The sequence below is a fragment of the Bombus huntii genome, chromosome 17 (genome assembly GCF_024542735.1).
Source record: "Bombus huntii isolate Logan2020A chromosome 17, iyBomHunt1.1, whole genome shotgun sequence".
In the NCBI taxonomy this organism is placed as follows: Eukaryota; Metazoa; Arthropoda; class Insecta; order Hymenoptera; family Apidae; genus Bombus; species Bombus huntii.
The window spans coordinates 5,183,412-5,204,964 of record NC_066254.1 but is presented as its reverse complement, the minus strand read 5'-3'; the positions used below and the strand labels follow the sequence as shown (position 1 = coordinate 5,204,964).

At 33.1% G+C, this 21,553-nt stretch overlaps 2 protein-coding genes and 1 long non-coding RNA gene across 8 annotated transcripts; 1 reads left to right on the top strand and 2 right to left on the bottom strand.

Moving 5' to 3' along the window:
- Positions 1 to 68: 68 nt before the first annotated feature.
- LOC126874968 (tetraspanin-1-like) lies at positions 69 to 2,228 on the bottom strand. The gene is made up of 6 exons (XM_050637516.1): positions 2,223 to 2,228; positions 2,079 to 2,104; positions 1,880 to 1,987; positions 1,585 to 1,749; positions 1,351 to 1,492; positions 69 to 513 (listed from the first exon to the last, which is right to left on the bottom strand). Exons 3-6 carry the CDS (start codon positions 1,886 to 1,888, stop codon positions 488 to 490), a joined length of 342 nt encoding a protein of 113 aa, XP_050493473.1. The 5' UTR covers positions 1,889 to 1,987; positions 2,079 to 2,104; positions 2,223 to 2,228; the 3' UTR covers positions 69 to 487.
- Positions 2,229 to 3,373: 1,145 nt separating this feature from the next.
- On the bottom strand, positions 3,374 to 21,219 carry LOC126874962 (zinc finger protein 800). 6 transcript variants are annotated; one of them, XM_050637507.1, is made up of 10 exons: positions 21,089 to 21,219; positions 20,044 to 20,422; positions 19,010 to 19,285; positions 18,745 to 18,892; positions 18,520 to 18,660; positions 17,766 to 17,917; positions 17,215 to 17,692; positions 14,342 to 17,054; positions 4,274 to 4,375; positions 3,374 to 3,472 (listed from the first exon to the last, which is right to left on the bottom strand). In XM_050637507.1, exons 2-8 carry the CDS (start codon positions 20,377 to 20,379, stop codon positions 15,988 to 15,990), a joined length of 2,598 nt encoding a protein of 865 aa, XP_050493464.1. In that variant the 5' UTR covers positions 20,380 to 20,422; positions 21,089 to 21,219; the 3' UTR covers positions 3,374 to 3,472; positions 4,274 to 4,375; positions 14,342 to 15,987. The 6 variants fall into 6 exon arrangements, with proteins under 6 accessions (XP_050493464.1, XP_050493463.1, XP_050493459.1 ...); XM_050637506.1 differs by lacking the exon at positions 21,089 to 21,219 and adding an exon at positions 20,822 to 20,958; XM_050637502.1 differs by lacking the exon at positions 21,089 to 21,219 and adding an exon at positions 20,746 to 20,952.
- LOC126874969 (uncharacterized) lies at positions 8,523 to 11,244 on the top strand. Its single transcript, XR_007693145.1, has 3 exons — positions 8,523 to 8,884; positions 9,520 to 9,633; positions 9,951 to 11,244. It is a non-coding gene; the product is annotated as an uncharacterized LOC126874969 (long non-coding RNA).
- Positions 21,220 to 21,553: the final 334 nt, after the last annotated feature.

Sequence of the window (21,553 nt, the reverse complement as noted above, 5' to 3'; positions counted from 1 at the left end):
CACACACACACACCACACACACACACACAAAGTAGTTCAACGCAAGCATATGTAATTTTTATGTAGTGTCTTGCTTTTAAACTCTTTATTTGTTTTTGTACTGGTTTGCTTTAAAAAATGAACAATATCTTTTTACTAATTAGATTAATTTTCTAATTATACAACTAGCTAAATTATCGAGCGTCCTGCTTGAAAAAACAAAGCAATTGCATTTGAAATTTTTGTACTTATACCTTTTAGTTGTTGTTAGCCCAATTAAAATGTACATTTATGATACATATATTTGAAATATTCATAGAAAATATTACTCGATAAACATTTCCACTTTTGCGAATATTTTTAGAGAAGTAATAAAATATAATTGAGTAGATGACGAACACGTATTCCGGCCTAGTTTCGAGTAGTAAGTAAGCTTAAACCAATTTTCACTTCTATGAAGGAAGTAGCCAAGAAGAAGGTACGAAGAGCTCGCTGTTAATGCATGTGGTCAACAGCAACACCAACAAGTTAAAACTGTAAACGAAAATGTTTTGTGCGCGATATGAACTGACGACAAATGATTGCGTGAACTGCTCCAGTTCGTTATCATTAGATTATCGGCAAAAATCGTAACGATACAAAAAATATATAGGTTTTAATAAACTATTGTGCTATGATATAAGTATAGAAAATTTACTTTCGGAATACGATGACTTTTAGTTAATTTGTAATTTGACTTATATACGAGCTTATAAATAATACAAATATATCATATGTAATGATATAATATTAATTATAGTTATTAAAAATATGATTATATGTATATATAATTAAAAATTTTAATAATAGACATATTGGAATATTAAATGTTGCCAATTTATTCAACATTTGTAGTAATACTGATAATTTTATTAATATAAGAAATTATCCTCTATTCTTTTCAATTTGAATAAAATTCGTTGCCATAGATATACGGATAAAAGAAAAGAATTACACTAAGCTTATATTAATTTGAAAACTAATTCGTTTTTAGCGAAACACTTAACTTTCGAAGCCAGTAAAAGTATAAATAGAATATTTTCATTGCTGTTAATTCACCAAGCATTTTTCGACGATACGTCGACGCAAGCTAAAAGAATGTATTTATTTGAATGTTTTAAAGAAACCTTTCTAACTTTTTCAAATCGTTTCAAATCGTACTAGAGGAGAAAAATTTGTTTTCTTAAATGATTATCATATATATGATATATATATATATATATATATATATATATGAGTTGTTTTGATCGGATGTAATATTCGTAAAACGAAATATTCATAAAATATTCATGAAATATTCATGTTATCAATCAGTGAGAAGTGCAAGCCTACCGTGTTGTGGACGCCAGTAACAGCATGCCAAGTGCAGAGCTAAAATAATAACCAGGATTTCGACAAATGCTAATCCAGTCGCAACGCCGATTACTATAGCCGCATTTTCTTCGATCGTCCTCATTATTGCTCTATAACAACCCTACAATATTTATACAGCTTTTTATATATCTCGAATAGCCTTTATAATAAATGAATTATAAAGTTATTAATCTAATCGAAGTATTTTCCAACCTGTTTATAATAAGAATTATTGGAAGTAGGACTGATAGGGCAAGATGGATCCTTCAAAATATTGTTTTCCTTTATACAACATGCTTCAGGTAGAATTTTATCTGTAGATGTCCAATTTGTACTCTCTCGGAAGTCCAAATGATTGTCTACTCCACAGCAATGAAGCTAAACATATATAACAGGTTAATGTATGTAAATCCGCTTGTTAAAACTTATTTGCGCTTAAGCATTTTTTTAAAGCATTTTAAGTCTATAAATTTGTCCTAATTAATCAAACAAGCAAATTTGTAACAACCTGTGTCATTATGCCATCCCACGTCACTGTGATTGTCTCTGTTTTATCGATGTTACTGGCATAGTATTTGATCGTAGACTTGAGAAAATCTCGTGTACTTTGCTCTGCCTGAAAGAATTGCGACGAACAGGCTAATATCAATTTCTATTTAAGATTGGAATTTACGTAACTAACAATACGACGAAAGAAATAAACTTACATCCCCTTTAAGTCCAAAAGCCAAACCTACTACAACAGATTCCAGGATCAAAACGAGGAGAATAAGAACACCGTACTATAATTAAAAACTTAATTGTATCGTGTGACACTAAAGTCTCTTTCTTTCGGCTACAAAAGTACTTACGACACAAAGAAGACACCGAGATTCAAACATCGCTCCACAGTAGCCCAAAAAGCTGATCAAAAAGGTCAACGTTCCCGCCAAAATCAAGATGTACGATATTATCCTGATGACGTCGGTGTCCGTTTTGTTCTACGAACAAAATGATTGAATTTAACTCTATGATTAACGTACTATCGAATTATCTGTTAAAATTTGAAATACAAATTTTCGTAAACCAGCATACTAAATATAAAGCTATAGAAAAACTTTTAGTAAGATCTGAAATATTTGTTTTGAGTTATTTGAGTTTATTTGAAAATTGTAGATTTTCTGAAAAATCAAACGTTAGAGATACTTGGTTTTAGATAGAGAGCGAGCAAATCATACGACTTGTCTAGGTATTCAAACATATTATAATATAGTTCTAATAATGTATACATGTATAATAAATAATATATAATATATAATATAGGATGATATTATGGTAATTGAAAGTAAAAATATATTACGATATAGTGATGTAAGCGTTGCTCTTAGTATACAAGTTAGAAAAATTACGCTGAGAACAAAACAAAGAGTGAAAGAAAAAACAAAGAGAAAACAAAAGGAAGAAAATTGCACTTATGTAAAGAAAGATTGTTACTCTTCTAGTAACACTATGTACACTATATCTCTGTTAGTACCGTGCTTCCTTCGAACGACAATTAATTCGATAACACTGCTATAAATAAATATATACATCTAATCGGCGAACGATATTATTATTAACAATATTATTATGTTCATTATCATTCATTTAGAATAGCTAGCTTATATTAGGAGCGAACGATCTATAGTAAGTAGAGGAGCGCGAGGAAACGAAAATGAAAACCTGTACACGATAAGAGCTTACGAGTAGAAAGTGCCGGATATATTCTTCTCGGTAGTTAACTAATTGGCAACGCTTTCGTGTCGCAATCAACGGAGCGTGAATCGGTAAAAAATATCCTATTACTACAAATAATCTTACTACCGATTGTCTTCTCTTTTAATCGTTCGATCAAATAATTTCCCTATATTCTGGCAACATCACTTGAACATGGTCGAGTGAGATTTTTTCCTTTCTTCTTTCGTTTCGTTGCTTCTTTTAAAAGGAAAATTTCTGTTTCGAGAGAATTGTTCTAAAACTTTACCAAAATGTCCGACTGATCGAGTTTGCCGACGAGATCAGTGAAAGAATTGCTATCGATGAAGAGCCAAACTCCAACCGCCAACGCAGCCCCTCCGGCTACCTGTAGACAAAGCCGATGAAAATTTAATTAATTTTCTACCACGCCAGGATGTATAGCGAGATCGGAGAGAAGAATTAATCTAGAAGTACAGGGTGTCATAACGAATCTGGAACTGGCAAGTGAGAATCCCTATCGAATCCCTATCGAATCCCTATCGAATCCCTTCGAGAGAATCAGATGTCTCGCAGGTATCTCGGATATTCGGCTGAAATCGTTAGCCCTGGTGGTTAAACAGTCGTTTGAATTGGTCGTTAGCAGATATTTGAAGGAATATTCGAAGAAAAGAGACGACGAGGGAAGACGTTGCGAAGTCGCGGTGACGCGAATTTGGAAATTCCGAGTACACGTTGAGAGAGTGCAGGGAACTAGAGAGGACGATGGTCGGTCGGTATAGAGGAAATAGTTAGCGAGAAAGTGAAGGAAAAAGCTGCGAACTGGCTAAGAGAAGTGGAAAGGATATTAGGGGTTTTAGGCAAAGAGTTAAGCGATTATATAATAGTTGGATAAATAGTTAGTAACTAGATGAAGACTTAAATAGTTAGATAAGAATTAAGTATAGTTGGACGGATGAGTAGCAGTAACCTAACTAGGTTAATAGTAGGCCGCCGTGTTAAATCAACAGGTCGTATCTACGACTTTCGCTTAAATCGAGTGGTTGCTGCCAGGTAATGGATATAAATTAAAAATAAATAAAGGGAGAAATTATATTTTGATTAGGAATCGAATTAACGATAAATATATGTAGGATAATGTCGCAATAAGGAATGCGGAAATAACGTCGTACAGGAATACAATACTTACGAAGAAAACGAAATTGAAGAAACATAGAAAATACTTGGCACACTGCGAAGCACAGCCCATTTTAGCCTCGTTCATTCACTGAGACTGAAACTGTATCTGTAACTGAAAAAAAGTAAATATCGTTCGGTACTCTTGCGTACTGAATTAAGAATATCATAACGCGTGCTACTTGAACATTAAATCGTAAACGAACGTTAGCCTCGCTATCGGTAAACTGATTTTTATGCTATGCGCGTATTGTAAAATATTTTTTCTAATTTTACGAAGCATTTACGACAGAAGAAATTAAACGTCATACAGAACGTTTACAAGACGTTCTCTAGTTGCTCGATTAAGACGACGTATTCGTCGTTGAAATCATCGTAGGCGGGAAACAAAGAGCTGCGAAAATTGGCCGAATTAGGACGAATTTCTGTTAATTAAGAATACGTCCTTTGCATTCATAGTCGAATACAGCATCTAACGAATGACGCGTTAATGCATTCGATGTTATTAAGACGGCCTCATATTTCGTCAAAAGTAATCTCGATGTTACAGCGTTTACGTATCGACGACTGCAACGCATGTAACGTAAAGTATATAGTATTGCACACGCGTAGTAGGTATACGTACAGTGGACAAAAGTATTGGCACGCGATTCCAAACCGTTTGTAACTATTCTAAACCAGCTTCGATAATGACGTACGTACATCGACGTGCACGAAGGGTACCTGTAGGACACCCGGGTATACAAAAATTACCCGGTTACCCGAATACGCGAGACAGTTGAGAGTTTTATCGAAGGTATGGGTCTCTCTCTCTCTCTCTCTCTCTCTCTCTCTCTCTCTCTCTCTCTCTCTCTCTCTCTCTCTCTCTCTCTCTCTCTCTCTCTCTCTCTCTCTCTCTCTCTCTCTCTCTGTCTGTGTGTGTGTGTGTGTGTGTGTGTGTGTGTGTGTGTGTGTGTGTGTGTGTGTGTGTGTGTGTGTGTGTGTGTGTGTGTGTGTGTGTGTGTGTGTGTGTGTGTGTGTGTGTGTGTTAGCTAGGAGCGAAACGTTTGCAACGATGGAATATAGTTAAAACTGTAACTGGAAGGGACAAAGAATAGTAATACTAGGCGCGGTACGATAAAATCACAAACATCAGATACGATAAGAGGAGACATAAATATATACGAACGGTGGGAAGGGCAGAGCATCTACAGCATCTAGAACATCTAGAGCATCTAGAGAGGACACTGGTTGGAAGACGAAAAGAGAAAATGCGTTCCTCGTAAAATTGAAATAGGTACGTTAAAACGCTCGCCAGAGAATTGCTATGGGATATAGCCTAGCGTATCGAGCGAGGAGGAAACAGTGAAAGGCAGGAGAAACGAGGCAGTGGTAAATCGCTTAAGATCCATAATAGAAAAAAAGCGTAGAGATACAGGGAATAATCCGAAGCAAACGCAAACGCAAACGCAAACGCAAACGCAAACGCAAACGCAAACGCAAACGCAAACGCAAACGCAAACGCAAACGCAAACGCAAACACAAACGTAAACGCGAAGAAATAACTCATCGCCCCGATGGCAACGAGGAATGAAACTATCGCAGCAGAAGGCAGAGGGAATCAGCTGAGCGGCTCACGAAATAATCAGGAAGCTATTAGGCCGAGTTACATCGCGGTCCCGCTGCGAATGTCCGCTTTACCTCTCCTATCTTTGCGCTGCAGCTTGTAACGTAAAAGCATCTTCTATTACCAACGATGCGTGACGCCGATGATCGTTCGATTGAAAAATATCTTTCGATATTTTCTCAAACAAAAGTAAAAGATATTTTCCGATAGTTTCTTGCTAACTAAAAATCCAACCATGAGGCCAGAATCGATCGTTTATCCGAGATATATATTTGTAAAATTTATCGCGTTGTCGATCGTACGTAATATGGAACGCGTCAATGACGCTGCTAACGACGACGATACGGAATTGTATTTATTTCGTGGCGGTAATTAACGTGGCGGTTATAACGAAAAGTGGGTGCGACGTATTCGCCGTTTTCATCGGGATCATGAAGAATGTGCTTCGGAAAATTAGGAACCGCATCGTCTGACAACGTACCGTACCGCAGAATTCGATGGTCGTGATAACGCCGATCCGATAAAATCGCTTCAACGCGGCGAATCTTCTTCGATCGACCAAGATCGACCACGATCGATCACGATCGGCCACGATCGACACGACTAGTGTTGCGTGTATAATAATGGATAACGAAATCGAAACACGAATATAGCGACAACGGCGATGTCCGAGGCGTTGGAAGTAGGATTAAGACGTTAGCAGTCACAAAAGGAATGCAACTTTACCGAATTAAATCTGCTAGAAAAGTTGTGCGATTTAACGGTTAAAAGGATTTTGGGCGGATAAATGTTGAAAGAAAGAAGCGTGTTTCTGTTTTCGGGGAAGAATCATGAGTGTTAAAATCATGAGTGTTCCATATTAGACGCAGTTACCCTATATATCGTCATATTAATTATCAACAATGTTCGTACTTGTATCTTACGAAAGAAAGATTGCTTTTATAATATTCTGGCTCGTGCTTCCTATTACGTAGATATCGTGCGCACTCTGTGCACAGGTTATAAGGCGTTTGCATGGTTAATAATATCGTGCTACTGAATCATTATTATTATCAAATTAGTTTACCAACAACGTTACGCAATATACGAGTACGTATGTATATCGCATAAGAAGACGCATAAGAAGACGCAACGACATAATCGTCCGATCGTTCCGTCATTCGTATATGATCGATATCGAATTATATTCTTTTGAATAAACCGAGGAATCTGCAAAATTCAGAAAAGCTAAGTAGACGTTATTTTAAATTACGCTTGTTCGCGGTAATTACACACGTTCGTAAACGTATTCTCGTGTGTTATCTGCTTCTCACGAAGCTCGTACAAAGAAGAGAATTTTGCATAATTAATCGTGTTAACGATGGTCTATTCGCATCGGAGTACTACAACTTGGATACACCGTTATACGAGTAAATTCATAAAAAATTACATCATCGCGACGAAACTCAAACTCTCGCGTTCCCTTTCAACTACTTGTACATCAGTACATGTAATAGCTTCGAAATCCTACACTTTCGAGATAAACGATTATCTAGTTGAAACGATCTAGAGCAAACGTAGAACAACTTGGACCAATGAAAACAACAAATACGAGATTTAAAGAACAGGGGCTAGCTTCACACACGGGGGCTAGCGATCACAACGCTGCAAACTTCTATTATATTATTATTATAATATTTCTTGCTCGTGTCCTCCGCTATCACACGTCCTTTCTATCATTCTTTCTATTACTTTTCTATTATTTTTCTATTATTTTGCTACCAAGTTAATATTCCACGCGTTAATATGCGTATAATATGCGTATAACGGCATCAAAGTGGAAACGTGTCGTATAGAGCGTCGTATTGAAAGGGAAGAAAAGATGCTTCGAAAGTTAGAGAAAGGCGTGAAAGTATTTGAAAAATTGGAAAAATCTACAACGTTAGAAGATTCGTAATTAACTAAGCCAAAAATAGAAACACGTAATTGAAAATTACTTGAGAAATAAGAAATTTGTAGCTGAATTGAGAAATAAATATTTACTATCTGTTGTACAACAATGGTAATAAATCAGCGACGAAGGTACGACACAGTATCTGGATATATATTGTACGAAAAAGTTTTGAAATTTGTATAAATATCGTCGTCGACGTTTCGATTGCTTATGCTGAAAAAAAGGAAGAAAAAAGGAAAAGGAAAAAAAGAAAAAGAAAAAAGAAAAATAATTATAAAGAGAGACGCGGCTTCCATTATCCGAAAATTCCCTCGTTCGAAGTGTTACGTCTTCCCATTAATTCGGATAGTGGAGGTTACATAGTACGGACGAACAAAGTACGCGAAACACGGTCATTTTTAATTGTAAATCCGCCAAGGGTAAAGCCAAGAGTAACGAGAGTAAGTATCGAAGAAAAAGAAAAGCGACCCGTTGGTCGGGTATAATCGAGTCTGCTGACCTAATTTTCCACGTGTCATCGTCCTCCGAACGAGAATTGCCACCTCGCCAATTGCTTACTCGCAAAAAGGTTACACATCTTTTTTACGCCCGCTGCATTCTATTTATCTCTATTCTATCTCTGTGTCTCTCCTACAACCTACTATAATCTCCGTATTTTGTATTTTAACAACGATATTGATATTTCGTAACGATATACGCTTTAGCTACGGCCGTGCAATGTACCTTTCTATAACTTTGAGGTACGGTGTTTTTAAAGAGGATCCAACAGGCAAGTTTCAATTTTCTATCCGATTTGCTAATTGCAAGCGAATACCGGAATAGGCAGCGATCGTAAGGAGCAACGTCTAACGAATAAGCTGGCTGCTGTAAGACGTGCCAACCAAGACTCGTCATGACGTCTTTTATCCATAGAAGCCACGTGGGGCCTGACGTTGTCACGCGGTAATTTCACGGAACGTCCTCCTTCGTAGGTGCCCCGACGATCGGATCTCGTGTAAAGACGCGACACTTTATCGTTTACCCAACAAGTGGCTCAAAGTTACAGAGAGCAACGACGAACGAATTCCTCGATCCCACGGCTTGCGGTATGTTTTTCTTTTCAAGTAAACTTTGAGTTGCGCTGAAAAATTTGGATTATTCGTTCGCTCGCTTAGTATAAACGATGCAAGGGTATTAGTTGTGTCGTAGATTCCCTTTGTACTATGCGTAAAAGCTGTAAACAGAATCGTTACGAGCGTTACGTTAGATTTCTCGTATAAAAGCGCGTTCTAGGCTTGCATACGTGCGTGCATTATGCAACGAGGATACGATATACATTTGCAGGCACGTTATTGCGTCATCGTCGAAAGTTGTCAAACTCGTTGAACCGCTAAAATTAAACAGATTAAATGCCGAACAAATAGCCATTAATACGACCAACCAGTCGAGCATATAACGTTTCACGAGAACGAAAACCACTTTCCGATCCAAGTACTTATTACCGCTTAAAGCGTGTTTTTGCTTTCCGCTTTTGTCGACAACAAAATATTCGTACTCGCTTTTGACTCTTGGAACATTGTTCCAACAAATGGCAACTACGCCGATACAAAAATAAAAAAGAACAGCGTGTCGTTAACTTAAAAATTTATTTGTCGAAAAATCGTGTGACTTGGTGAAAATCTTGCATTTTCAGATTTGTCAAATTACGTTTTTAGTATTTTCAAATGTTCTACCTTCACAGCATCGCACAGCGAGATCGTTGCTCGCCAAACGGGGTAAAAAGCACGTTCTTCCTACGTTTGCTCACGGACGTTGTCTCTCGAGAGACCGAACCATTCGAGCACCTTCTGCGAAGGTAAGCAGGTACGGATTGTTATCGAGACATAGAAGCGATAATAACTTTGAAATAAGGTCAAATTGAACACGCGTTTACGCCAACTCTTTCCTTCTTCCTTTCTTTCCTTTCTCCCCTATCCACTGTCCACTGTCCACTGTCCACTGTCCACTCTGTCCACTGTCCACTGTCCTCGAGTAGATCCCACGTATTACGATCCCACACCCTGTATACTCTCTCTGCCTTTCTAAACTTGACTTTTGTCTCCCGTCGTCCGTGGATTTCCTAGTTAGACAACATTATAGAACGAGAGGAAAGACAAATTCCGTGCTTCCTAGGTTCGTGGAAATTACGATATTTACGAAGAGGAGAAGCGATTGAGAATGAGGATGAACAAAAGCGTGACAGTGAGTGGTGAAATTCTTCGGTATATATATATATTCGTCGAATATATTCGGTAATAAATCGTAGCGGTTACTAAACTACGCGTGACGCGTGACGCGTGACACGTGACACGTGACACGTTCGAAACGTAACGTAATACGTTTGTAAATTATATAGAGACAATTATAATGTTGTCAGTACGAGGATAGATCGTAAGATATTAACGGAAGAAGAGACCGGATTGTTGATTGTTATAGCGTAGAAGACGTTCCAGGGGCATCCGAGGTCTCAGATGTTCAAGGCCTGTTGGAGCCAATTTTCTTAGCACAGTATGTTAGTTAGCTAGTATGCTTTTGCGCTATAGCTCTGCCATTTCTCGCAAAATTAGTTAGAAATGTAGCCAGCATACTGGTTGAAATGTACGTAATTCTTTTCTTAATGTATATAAACATGATGCAATGTGTTATACGATTATATGTATATAAATACGATATTGACGGATATGAAAATAAAATGTATCGTACGATAGAAAATGTAGAAAATATATAGAATATATAATAACGTTATAAATATTTTTGCCTAGTATGTATCGGGTGTAGAAAAGAATAATGCAAATTTTTAAGCAAAGTTCAAAGTATTCGACGTTGCTTTCTATAACTTTGAGCTATCTATCGGGCGAGCGACCAATTACATCGAGAAAAAATGTGTCTTTGGACGAGATGCGGTGGTTGGGGCACCGACAAAGGAGGACGTTCTGTGAAATTACCGCGTGACAACGGCAGGCCACACACTGTTTTATCGTCGTAATGAGTCTCGCTTGGGATATGTTGCAGCAGCCAGCTTATTCGCTGAACGTTATTCCTTTCGATCGTTACCTGTTCCGATCGACGCCCCCTATCCAAGGGGCTAACTCGCTTCCAATTCGGATCAACACAAAGATAAAAGAAGTTACTCTGATATATTACTCGCGAATTGTTTCACGCTTTAATCGTTTAATTGTAAGAACACTAAAAAACAAAATGCTGTTGTTTAATCTGAAAATATCATTTGTTTTTGATTATTGGTTCCTCGAATGTTTGGACAGGCTACACAGATTACAGGAAATGGAGTCGTATTACTTTCAAAATAGACAAACGATAATATTAACTCCGTATAGTAAGGAAATGTCGATTAATTGAAACAAACGAATGTTTTAGACATTTAAATTATACATCGATAGTAAATAAATAAAAAGTTCGCATAAACGCATAGGAAGGTTTTCCGTTTTCTCGATTTTTTTTCAACAAAATCGACTTCCACCACTTTCTCAAAATATGTAGTCCAATTATATTCGTTCGAACGAGCTTGAGCACGTAACATGACGAGGGCATTGACATCGTGCAAAGTGCATGCTATGTGTTGTTATGGAAACACAATTCATCACAAGAGTAGCTTTTTTTCTTTTATTATTCATCCCTTGTCCAATATATCATATATTACAAGTAAGTAACAAATACGTTTAATTGCTCGGGTATTACTGTGAAAGATTTTATCCGAGACTTTCTTTCTTCAACTCGTCCACTTGATCTTCATGCGACGGAATTTCGATTTTTACGAAAATACGCTTTACTTTCATCTTCCCAGTCTTACTTTAATAATACATAGGAACGGTGGAATATAGCTTCTATATTTCTTATTACAAACAGATATTTCTCTACTTAATTATGTACTTTAATTTTTCTAATTCTTAGATACTAACTAAAAAAACATCTGGAAGTATAAGATAAAATAATCGAGGATATTTTCAATCTCATATAATGAAATTTATATGAGGTAGAGGGGGATACATATTGCGAAAGTCTGGTTATCAAAAGACAAAAAGCAAAGTACCAAATAGCAAGTGCAATAGTTGCAGAGAAGAAATTAGAAGAGTGATATAAATGTGTTTAATTAGACAAGATAATATAAATGCAGAATGATTTTTCAATTTATGAGATCAACGTGATGCCGGTGTCAAAAGGAAGGCCTTCGAGTTTGCTCAATGTCGTTCAAAACCCACCACCATATCCAGACCCATAGACCCGTAGACCCGTAGACCCGTAGACCCGTAGACCCGTAGACCCGTAGACCCGTAGACCCGTAGACCCGTAGATCGGCGAAAGAAATGAAAAAGAAGCACACGTTTCACCTACAATGTTATATTCCGCTGCATTACCATCCATTTTACCATCCTGCATTACCATCCATTAACGAACCTTGATACAGAGAACGACAATGAGTGACATTTGATATAGGTCACAATTTTTTCATTCAATTTGATTTCTTTTAAAAAGTCATTGCGATTTTCCTTTGTTTCTCTCGCAGTTAAGTTCATCCGTATGTTATCTTATAATAAAAATCCTTTTTCACATCTTTCCTAGCATCGTTATTTTTTTTACAACCAATTTGTAAAAATCTCGTTCATCTCGGTTTTAATGCTAATCGACTTGCACTGACTGGCTTCTGAATTCACCATATGTTTTTTAAGATAATAAAGGTTATGAGAAGACCTTATGAAATATATTATTTGACAAATCGATTCGTATATCGATGATAGAACGATATTCTGTTTTCAGCATAGTAGTCCGTAGTATCTAAATAGATATTAAAATTTATCGTTTAATTTATCTATTTAATTTATATATTTAATTATCGCGTTGAATAAAGCCGTACAATACGTCCGAAGAACCAAACTTTAAAGACGTGAAACTTTTGAACCAATAGATTGCTGAACTTAACCGTTGTATTTCGCCTTTATTCATCGAGCACTACCAGAAAATGCAAGAAAAAAGGGAAGAAAAACGAATTAAAAGACGAATAATTCCCAGAGGAAAAGTTTACCCAAATTAGGAAATTATAAATTATGACTGAGACATTAAATAATGAAAATAATTCAGCGATGTATTAATGTTGTTTGTTTAACACACACACACACACACACACACACACACACACACACACACACACACACACACACACACACACACACACACACACACACACACACACACACACACACACACACACACACACACACACACACACACACACACACACACACACACACACACACACACACACACACACACACACACACACAAAAGATACCTGTTAGAAGAATAAGATTACGAACAGATACTATACAAAATCTTTTCTCTTATCAAAAAGTAAATATAGAAACGGTATAAAAGAGGCAAAGGAAAGAGAAGGGGAAGGTAGGACAAGGAAGACAAGGATAGAAAGAAAGGAGAGAATTTCCAAGAAGGGAAAGTCGTACACCTCGTTACAAAACGAATGTAAGATAGTCAATTCTGATTTCAAAATTCGATTAATAAATTATTTACGACATATTACACAAAAGAGATAAAGTAAACATTACGTTTCATGAATGCACGTGGTTTTCCAGGGAAGCCAATATTTTTATATCCACTCATTTCTAACAAAATTTGGTTAAACACGTAAAATAGTATAACAAATAGGAGTAAAATTTCGTGAGAAAATTATAATGCTGTAAAATACTAATAGGAAAACTAATAACCAAGCAGAACAATACAAATAATAAGAGAAAGGTTATTTATGAAAACTGTTATTAATAAAACTACATACGTATATGTTTTAACCAATATAAAAATGTAATTGTGGTTGAAAACCAACTTTATTCACATATACATTACATGTAGTAGAGAATTATTAAAAAGAATCAATTATGAAATAAGATTTTATTATTAAACTCATCTGTTGGTTATATTTCAGTCTTTATTAAATTAGCTTGTTCTAATCAAATTTAAAGTGTTTTGAGAAAATGGTCGCTAACGAAAATAACAACAAATCTTTAAATAAACGAAAACTTCAAATTTTGTAAGTAATGTAATAAACAGATAACGTAATAAGAAAAAAAGAATCGATATATTTACAATCAATATACTTAATATACTCAATATACTCAATATACTCAATATACTTTTGTAACATCAGATATTTTAGCTTATATTATTCTTAACGTATATTAATCTCGGTTTAATTTTGAATTCTATTAAAAAATTCCGTAAAATTTATCAGATACGAAAGACTATCTCATTTTTATTCGTAGTCGTACATATTACACATGAACGTTACGAGAAAACAAATGAAATGCTAAATACACAAAAAAAAATCACGTTTATAACAGGAACAAAAATTAATATTAATAAATCGCTTTATAGACTAATATAGATTTTATGTAGAAAACACTTGAACAAAAGTTTCGCGTTTAGTGGGAATTTAAAAATGAAAAGTGATACTTAACGGAATATAGGAAAAGAAAGAAGCAAAAGAACAGATGACTTACGTTTACGATACCGCGCCTAAAATCCTTCAGCAAAAGGTTCCAGGAAATTAGAAGGTTAACGCAAATAATGCACTTCACACCACGTCACTGTTTATCACCATTGTAAAGATAATAGAATCGAATTGTAATAATTTTACCGGCGTCATCCGTACTAACAGATTTCTCGAGACACTGACACGAGCAGAAAAAGAAACGCTGTCTCTCGATGCTGTTTGCCGCGCATCTACCACAGGTACCTGTCGCGGTAGTTCTTCTACCAATGGCGGAAACTTTGCTGTGATAGGAGCTCTCTTGACTAATCAGTGGCTAGCATCTCAAACATAAACAAATCATACCGTTGAAAGTTTTCGCGCCTTTACGCAAATATATACACAAGCGGTTCTTAATCTTTTGTTTACTACGGACCTGCTTTAAATAACTTTTTGTTGTCCCGGGGACCCTTAAGACTTAACTCAAAATTTAAATGCCTAATCTGCTAAATATGTATATTTAAAACACCCGTCAACTGTTCAACAACTCTTCTGATCAATTTAATTTTCAACTTTCAAATAACAAATGAGTCTACGTAAACAATTATTTAAATGAAAATTAATTTAATAACATTTAAATTTAAATGAAAAGCCAAACATTGCCTATACATGATACATATTACATATTTTGTCTAATTATTATTTTATCATCGCATAATGTTACAAATGAAATTAATTTATTAATCAATAAAATATTAAAAATCCAATAAAGCTATTGCAGATATTTTATTATAACTATAACCATCACATACATATATTTATAATTTATTTTTACAAGATGATTTTTTTAATCATTTTCTATTTGTACACATTTATAAATAATCCATGTTTTTTTAATCCCATGTTAGAATTTTTCTGCTTATTTTTACGTTATTCTATATATTTATAACTTATTAATATTGTATAAGCATATAAATTATCTATATATAACGTGAAATTATATATGACATATTTATTCCTTAATAGTTTTCACAAATTATTATTATTTAGAATATTTTTCAGTTCTAAATTAAAAAAATAATATCACCCTAATCTATAAAAACCAAAAATAGTTATGAATGCTTGTAATAATTTAAAACACAATAAACATACAAATCTAAAATAAATTTATTTGAATATCTGCGTTTAATTAATCTGAAAGAAACAAAACAAAATAATTAGACTGCGTTAAACAACAATTATATTGTATGAATTATCATACAATACATTACAAATTTTAATAATGTTTTTCTTCATATAACTAGTATTACATAAAAAAATGTGTTATTATCTACATTTTGCTATCTTTTCTTTTTTATTATTACATATTCTAGATAACTTTTTAAGTAAATCTACATATAGCAGAAAATAAAAATTTCGGATTAATTAAGAAAATAATGTGTTGAAGAATTAAATTCTTAATAATGCACGACAAAAGTGAAAATATTTAATATTTTTAAATATCTTAAATTTACTAACATTAATGGACAAATATGCATTATACATACATATATATATATATATTTGTGAAGAATACAATTTAAAAATTTACTAAAAATTTGTTCATCAAGATGAATAATATCAATTTAAACAATATATTGCTGACTGAATGGAGACTCTATTATGATACAATGTTTACTAATTGCGGCACTGAGAAACAGTAAAACTATTTTTAAAACCTCTACTGAGTTCAATTTCGCATTTGTTTACTATGGAGTTATTTGCACAAGGAATTAATATTTCTTCATTTTCTATAGGTTTAAAACGCTTGGACGGCTGGTCTAAATCTTTCTCCAAATTGTCGTCTTCCTGTACCGGAGATTTTTTGGCAAGTGGCTTGTTTAAAGATTTCACGATCAAAGAATCTTTACGAAATGTGACCTCCTTTAAATCGTAGATGAAATCCTTATTTAGAGGCTTTATTTTGTTACGAATAGGACGCTGGGGTCTTAAATTGTCTTGCATATACGCACTTTCCTTTAAATTAGAATCCTTAAATTGTGCTCCTTCCCCTTTATTTTGTAATTTTGAACTAGAGTGTTCAGTTTCTTTCACACCTGTTTGTTTTGCGGAGTGAACTTCAGAAGATCCAAAGATAACTTCCATCACCATTTTTCTAAGATCTTGATCCGCTCCCAAATTATTTTCTTTAATACCATTATCCATAGTTTCTTGAGTTTTACCATTTTCATGAACTACTATTGAATTTTTATCAACTATTTTTGTCTCTGTTTCATTCGTCCCTTTCTCTCTCATTTTAACTTCTAATCCCATGTTTCCTGGTGTAATGTTAACTTCTACAACTTCTGGAGCATCAATCTCCTGTTCTAAATTCGTTATATTCGACGTAATATCTTGACCACACAAATACTGGTCATCTGGTATCTGAGTTATCATTTCATCTATAACAACACGATTGTTTTGAGCGTTGTGAACTTTATTGCAATGTGCTATACAATCACACTTAACGAAACACTTATAGTCACAAAGTCTACATTGATAACGATTCCATCCAATATGAATGGCAGCATGTCTTCTTAGATTATGCACAGAAGGGAATTTTCGTTTACATGGAAGGCACTGAAGCTTCTCAAAGTTTACTATTGAAGCTACTTTCTTTTCCATTGATAATACATGATCCAGTTTTTCAGTTGCTGTGTCATGCCCAACGTTCGCTTCTACGGATATGCCTTTTGCAATATTTTCTAGGAATGATATAATATATCATATTACATACTTTTTGTTTTATATATTATATTCTTTTTGCCGAAACAAAAATCAAAATAAAAAGATTTGTAAAATATATTTGTATAAACTATAACATCTTAAAGCTTATAGGTATAAAATATGAGATATTGTTTTTACCTGCATTATTACTCAATCTTTTTGTACTTTCCTTATTTTTTCGTTTCTTGCTTCCAATATTAGCTTTATGTTTGTTTATACTAGTATACACAATTTCTAAAGGGTCAGAAACATCACTTGCAGAAGAAAGATCGTCTTTCACCAAGTTTTCTTGTACTCCATTTGTAAGGATTCTTGCAATATTTCCATTAGATACATTTTGTGAAACTAATCCTTCGCTATTTAACATATCCCAGTCGGCTTTACTTAAACTGGCAACTGCTTCCACGCGAATAGATGTTTCATTAGTATTTCCATTTGAAACATCATTTGATGGAATTTTATTGATCTTTTTGTCTTTAGTTATACTTTCATATGCTGCAACACGCCTATTACAATATTGCAAGTGAGCTGATAACGCTGCTTTTCTATCAAATCTCTTTCCACATCCACCACATCTTTGTAACTCTGTATCCAATTCTAACTGATCTATCCATTCCTATTAAAATAATGTATTTTATATTAACAATACTTCAATAAAGACAAAGATATAACTATAATTATCAAAATACCTGTGTTTCATTAGCCCTTAGTGCACTATTCACTAAAGTTTTTTGAGCATCCTCCTTTTGTAAATCTTCAGCAATGGTAGTATCTTTAATAAATGCTTTCTCTTGAATTTGTGATCTGAGTTTCCTCACTTGTTCATTAGATTTTCTATGAACTATATTTCGTATTTAAAAATTTCATTAAAAGAATTCTAACTTCTAAAAAATTAATTCTTGTAGAATTTTTAGTCCTTATTATTAATCCTTTCGCAACTGCCGACGAGATATTTCGTTACCACAATATCATTTATCAACACCATAGACGAAATGCGCCACCATAATGATGTCGCTTACGCAACGCTATGAACGAGATATCTCATTCTGCAATAATATTTATGCAATGCTACGGAGAAAATATCTTATGTCGGTATTTACAATTGAATGTTAATCATCAGACTCTCTCTGATATTCTGCAGCTCTCTCTGTTTCTAACTACAACATTTAGAGTTGCATTTATTTATAAGAATATAATGTATACGTCAATCACCATTTTGTCAATGTTTCATCCCAAATTTTCCAATAAGACATTCAGCATCCTAATAAAGACACGCAAGGTATCTCATCCATGCAGCGATATATCTCATTTGCAGTTGTAAAAGAATTAAAATTCCAATTATTTTCCTCAAGAAGTTATAAAAATTACTTAAATTTAATTACATAATCATTAATGAAAATTATTGGAATTAATAAAAATATTATTATAATACTTTTTGCACACCTTTAAAGAGATGCCTATAAACACTCCACGTATTTGCAAATGTACTAGAACAGCAAGGACATGGGTAACATAACCTGTGAGATGTATGTAGTGTCCTTGTGTGAACTGTTAATGTTTTTTTCGTTGAAAATTTTGCATAACCTAAAAATTAAACAACAATGCAATTACAATTTAAGATGAATAAGTATTATTATGCATATAATGGACAAAATAATAAAAACATACATATAGGACAAATAACTTCCTTATCACTTTCTTCATTATTACGAACTTGAGTTACTGTATTACCACTCAACTTTTGACTAAATTCTAAGACTTGGCCATTCAGATCTAACATTACAGTCCTCTCATTTATATTTTTTAGCTCTGTTACCTAAATATTATTTGGTTGAGACATTAATAAATCATTAATGTATTGGAACAAAATTTAAATAGCTCTAATTAATTCTATTTGTAATTATTTGCAAGTATTATAATTATTTATAAATACCTGTGCTTTCATTAAATCTGTATTACTCTCAGTTGAAAACACTGATTCAACAGTTTGATATACTGCCGATGAATTTGAATGTACAGTCTCCAAACATAATCGTTGAGTGTTTGTTTGTATGTTCTCTATTTGTTTTTTCTGCAGCGTATTAACAATCGCGGTGAGATCCTTCTTTTCCTTTTGTTTGCAAGCTTGACTTCTTAAAATTCGATCATTTCCACATCCTTCTTTAAATAGGCCCTGCGTTTTTTGTATGTCTAAATTATTCGTAGAAGTCTGTAACATATGCAATCCATATACTACATATGCATATACATATATATACTTATATATATACAGGTAATATATTATACATAATAAAAATATACACATATGATATATTATACATAATATACATATGCATTTCTATTTCTAAGATAAATTGTGACAACTTGATAAAAATATAACAGATTCAGATAATTTACAAAACAAGTTGTAGTAAGTATTATGTAGAATGATCATTTTATATTATATTTTTCTTTATGTATATGAAATAAAAAAATTTTCTTTAAGTAAAAATATTGTTACTACTCGAATATGTATAGATTAGATACTAATTAAAATTATCTAGTCTTAAGTAAATATATCCAAATTAAAACATTTAACGGTATTTCAAACAACAATTAAATGAGATATTTCACCAATATTATCACAAAATATTGCAATTATATAAAAACAAAATTCCTTTTATTCTTAATATTAGGTTTATATCAGATTATTTATATTTTATAACTCTAAATTTAAAATGCATTATCTAATATTCTATATATTTTTAATTGAAAATATTACATAATTTTGAAGACAGATAAGGTTCTGAATCATCTAAACATCTTATTATCTAGTTTTTGCCATATGACTCATTTTATCAAAGTTAGATTCCATCAAAATATTAGTTAAGCAATCTTTAGATACATTTTCAAATATTAATTTTTAGCAATCTTGTCTTTATATAAAAATATATTAAAATACTATATCATATACTATATCATACATACTATATCATAATCGTTGGAGGAGTCCCTAACAAATGTAACATCAAATTTTTCTTTACAATAGACACGTTTATGAGAAATAAAATTGACCAAACTTCTAAAAAGGCTTCGGCATATGCGACATTCATATACTAAATCACATTCATATGCCAGAATAGATCTAACTTCATCACTGCCATTTTCTAAAATTTTGCTCACACGATATAAAGTCGAATCACTTATGTCTATAGGCGGATGTAGTTGTGATAAGTCTGGATTTACAGAAGTAATTCCTTTAGGAGAAAATTTAACTTTCCCAAATTTCCCATTTGATTTTTTAGCTTTTGTCTTTGATTTCATTTTGTATTGAGCGTTGTATATCCAACGTATTATCTTGTTAAAACTGCAATGAATAATACATTATTAAATTATATAAGCTCGTAATATCAAATTTCTTACAAAGTAAAATGTTTATGAAATTCATAAATCGTACTATGACAACTAGTTATAAATTTAAGAAAATTAGATGTGTTAAAGAAGAAACAATATGAGAATAAATATAGTTGAAAAATTGAAGATGTTATTTACAAAATTACAGAATTATATATGAAAACTAAGGTTTAAAAAGAACATGTATTATTTTTCTTAACAACTAGAATACTTCAAAATTCAGTAAAAGTTTTAGATTTAAAAGTATATTGAGAAAAGCGTACAATAGAGATGTACCGTCTCTCCTGCATTTTACTGCGTAAAAATCGGTCTTTACTTTATAGATTTTGAATTTATAAATAAAATAGAATACCAAGAATCAAGGAAACGTATTAGAACTGTATTATCCCACAAAAAAATAACGCAATTTAACTCTTCTTAAACGAGGTGGATCCACGATTTCGATCAAGCTGCGACCTCCATTTTTCCGAAACCTAGAAGTTCTTGATTCTACCACCGCTTTGATGAAACGGTACGAAGTAGCACTTTCAGTTCACGGATAAACATTTTTACTTGCTTTTCAACATTTCTTACACATGGAACATTACAAAGTAATCAATTATACAGTATAATTACGTACAATGATAGTTTGATGAATTTGTAAAATCAAAAATAAGTTACGAATATTATACTCTTTCATTTGTACATTGCTCATAACAGGTTATGTCACAGGAATTTTTAGAATGCATCGAAATCTCAGAATGGGCTTATTCGTTATTCTACATATATGAGTTAAAATAATAATGATAATTATGACAATAGCATTTTTAGTAAATATTATAAACTAACTTAACAAATTCTATAGACATAACGACAGAAAAAGATTACATGATAATATATAATAACAAATAACACTAATGTAAATAATGAAAAAATTGACTTACTGTGATAATTTACATTGTTCTACATTTTTTAAATGTATGAATGTTAGAACGTATTATTCTAATAATTTACAAACTTATTGTGAATATCATTACTGAATATAATTTCCTTAGAAATTATTCAAATTTTTTAAGTTTATTATTATATCTAAAATATATATATA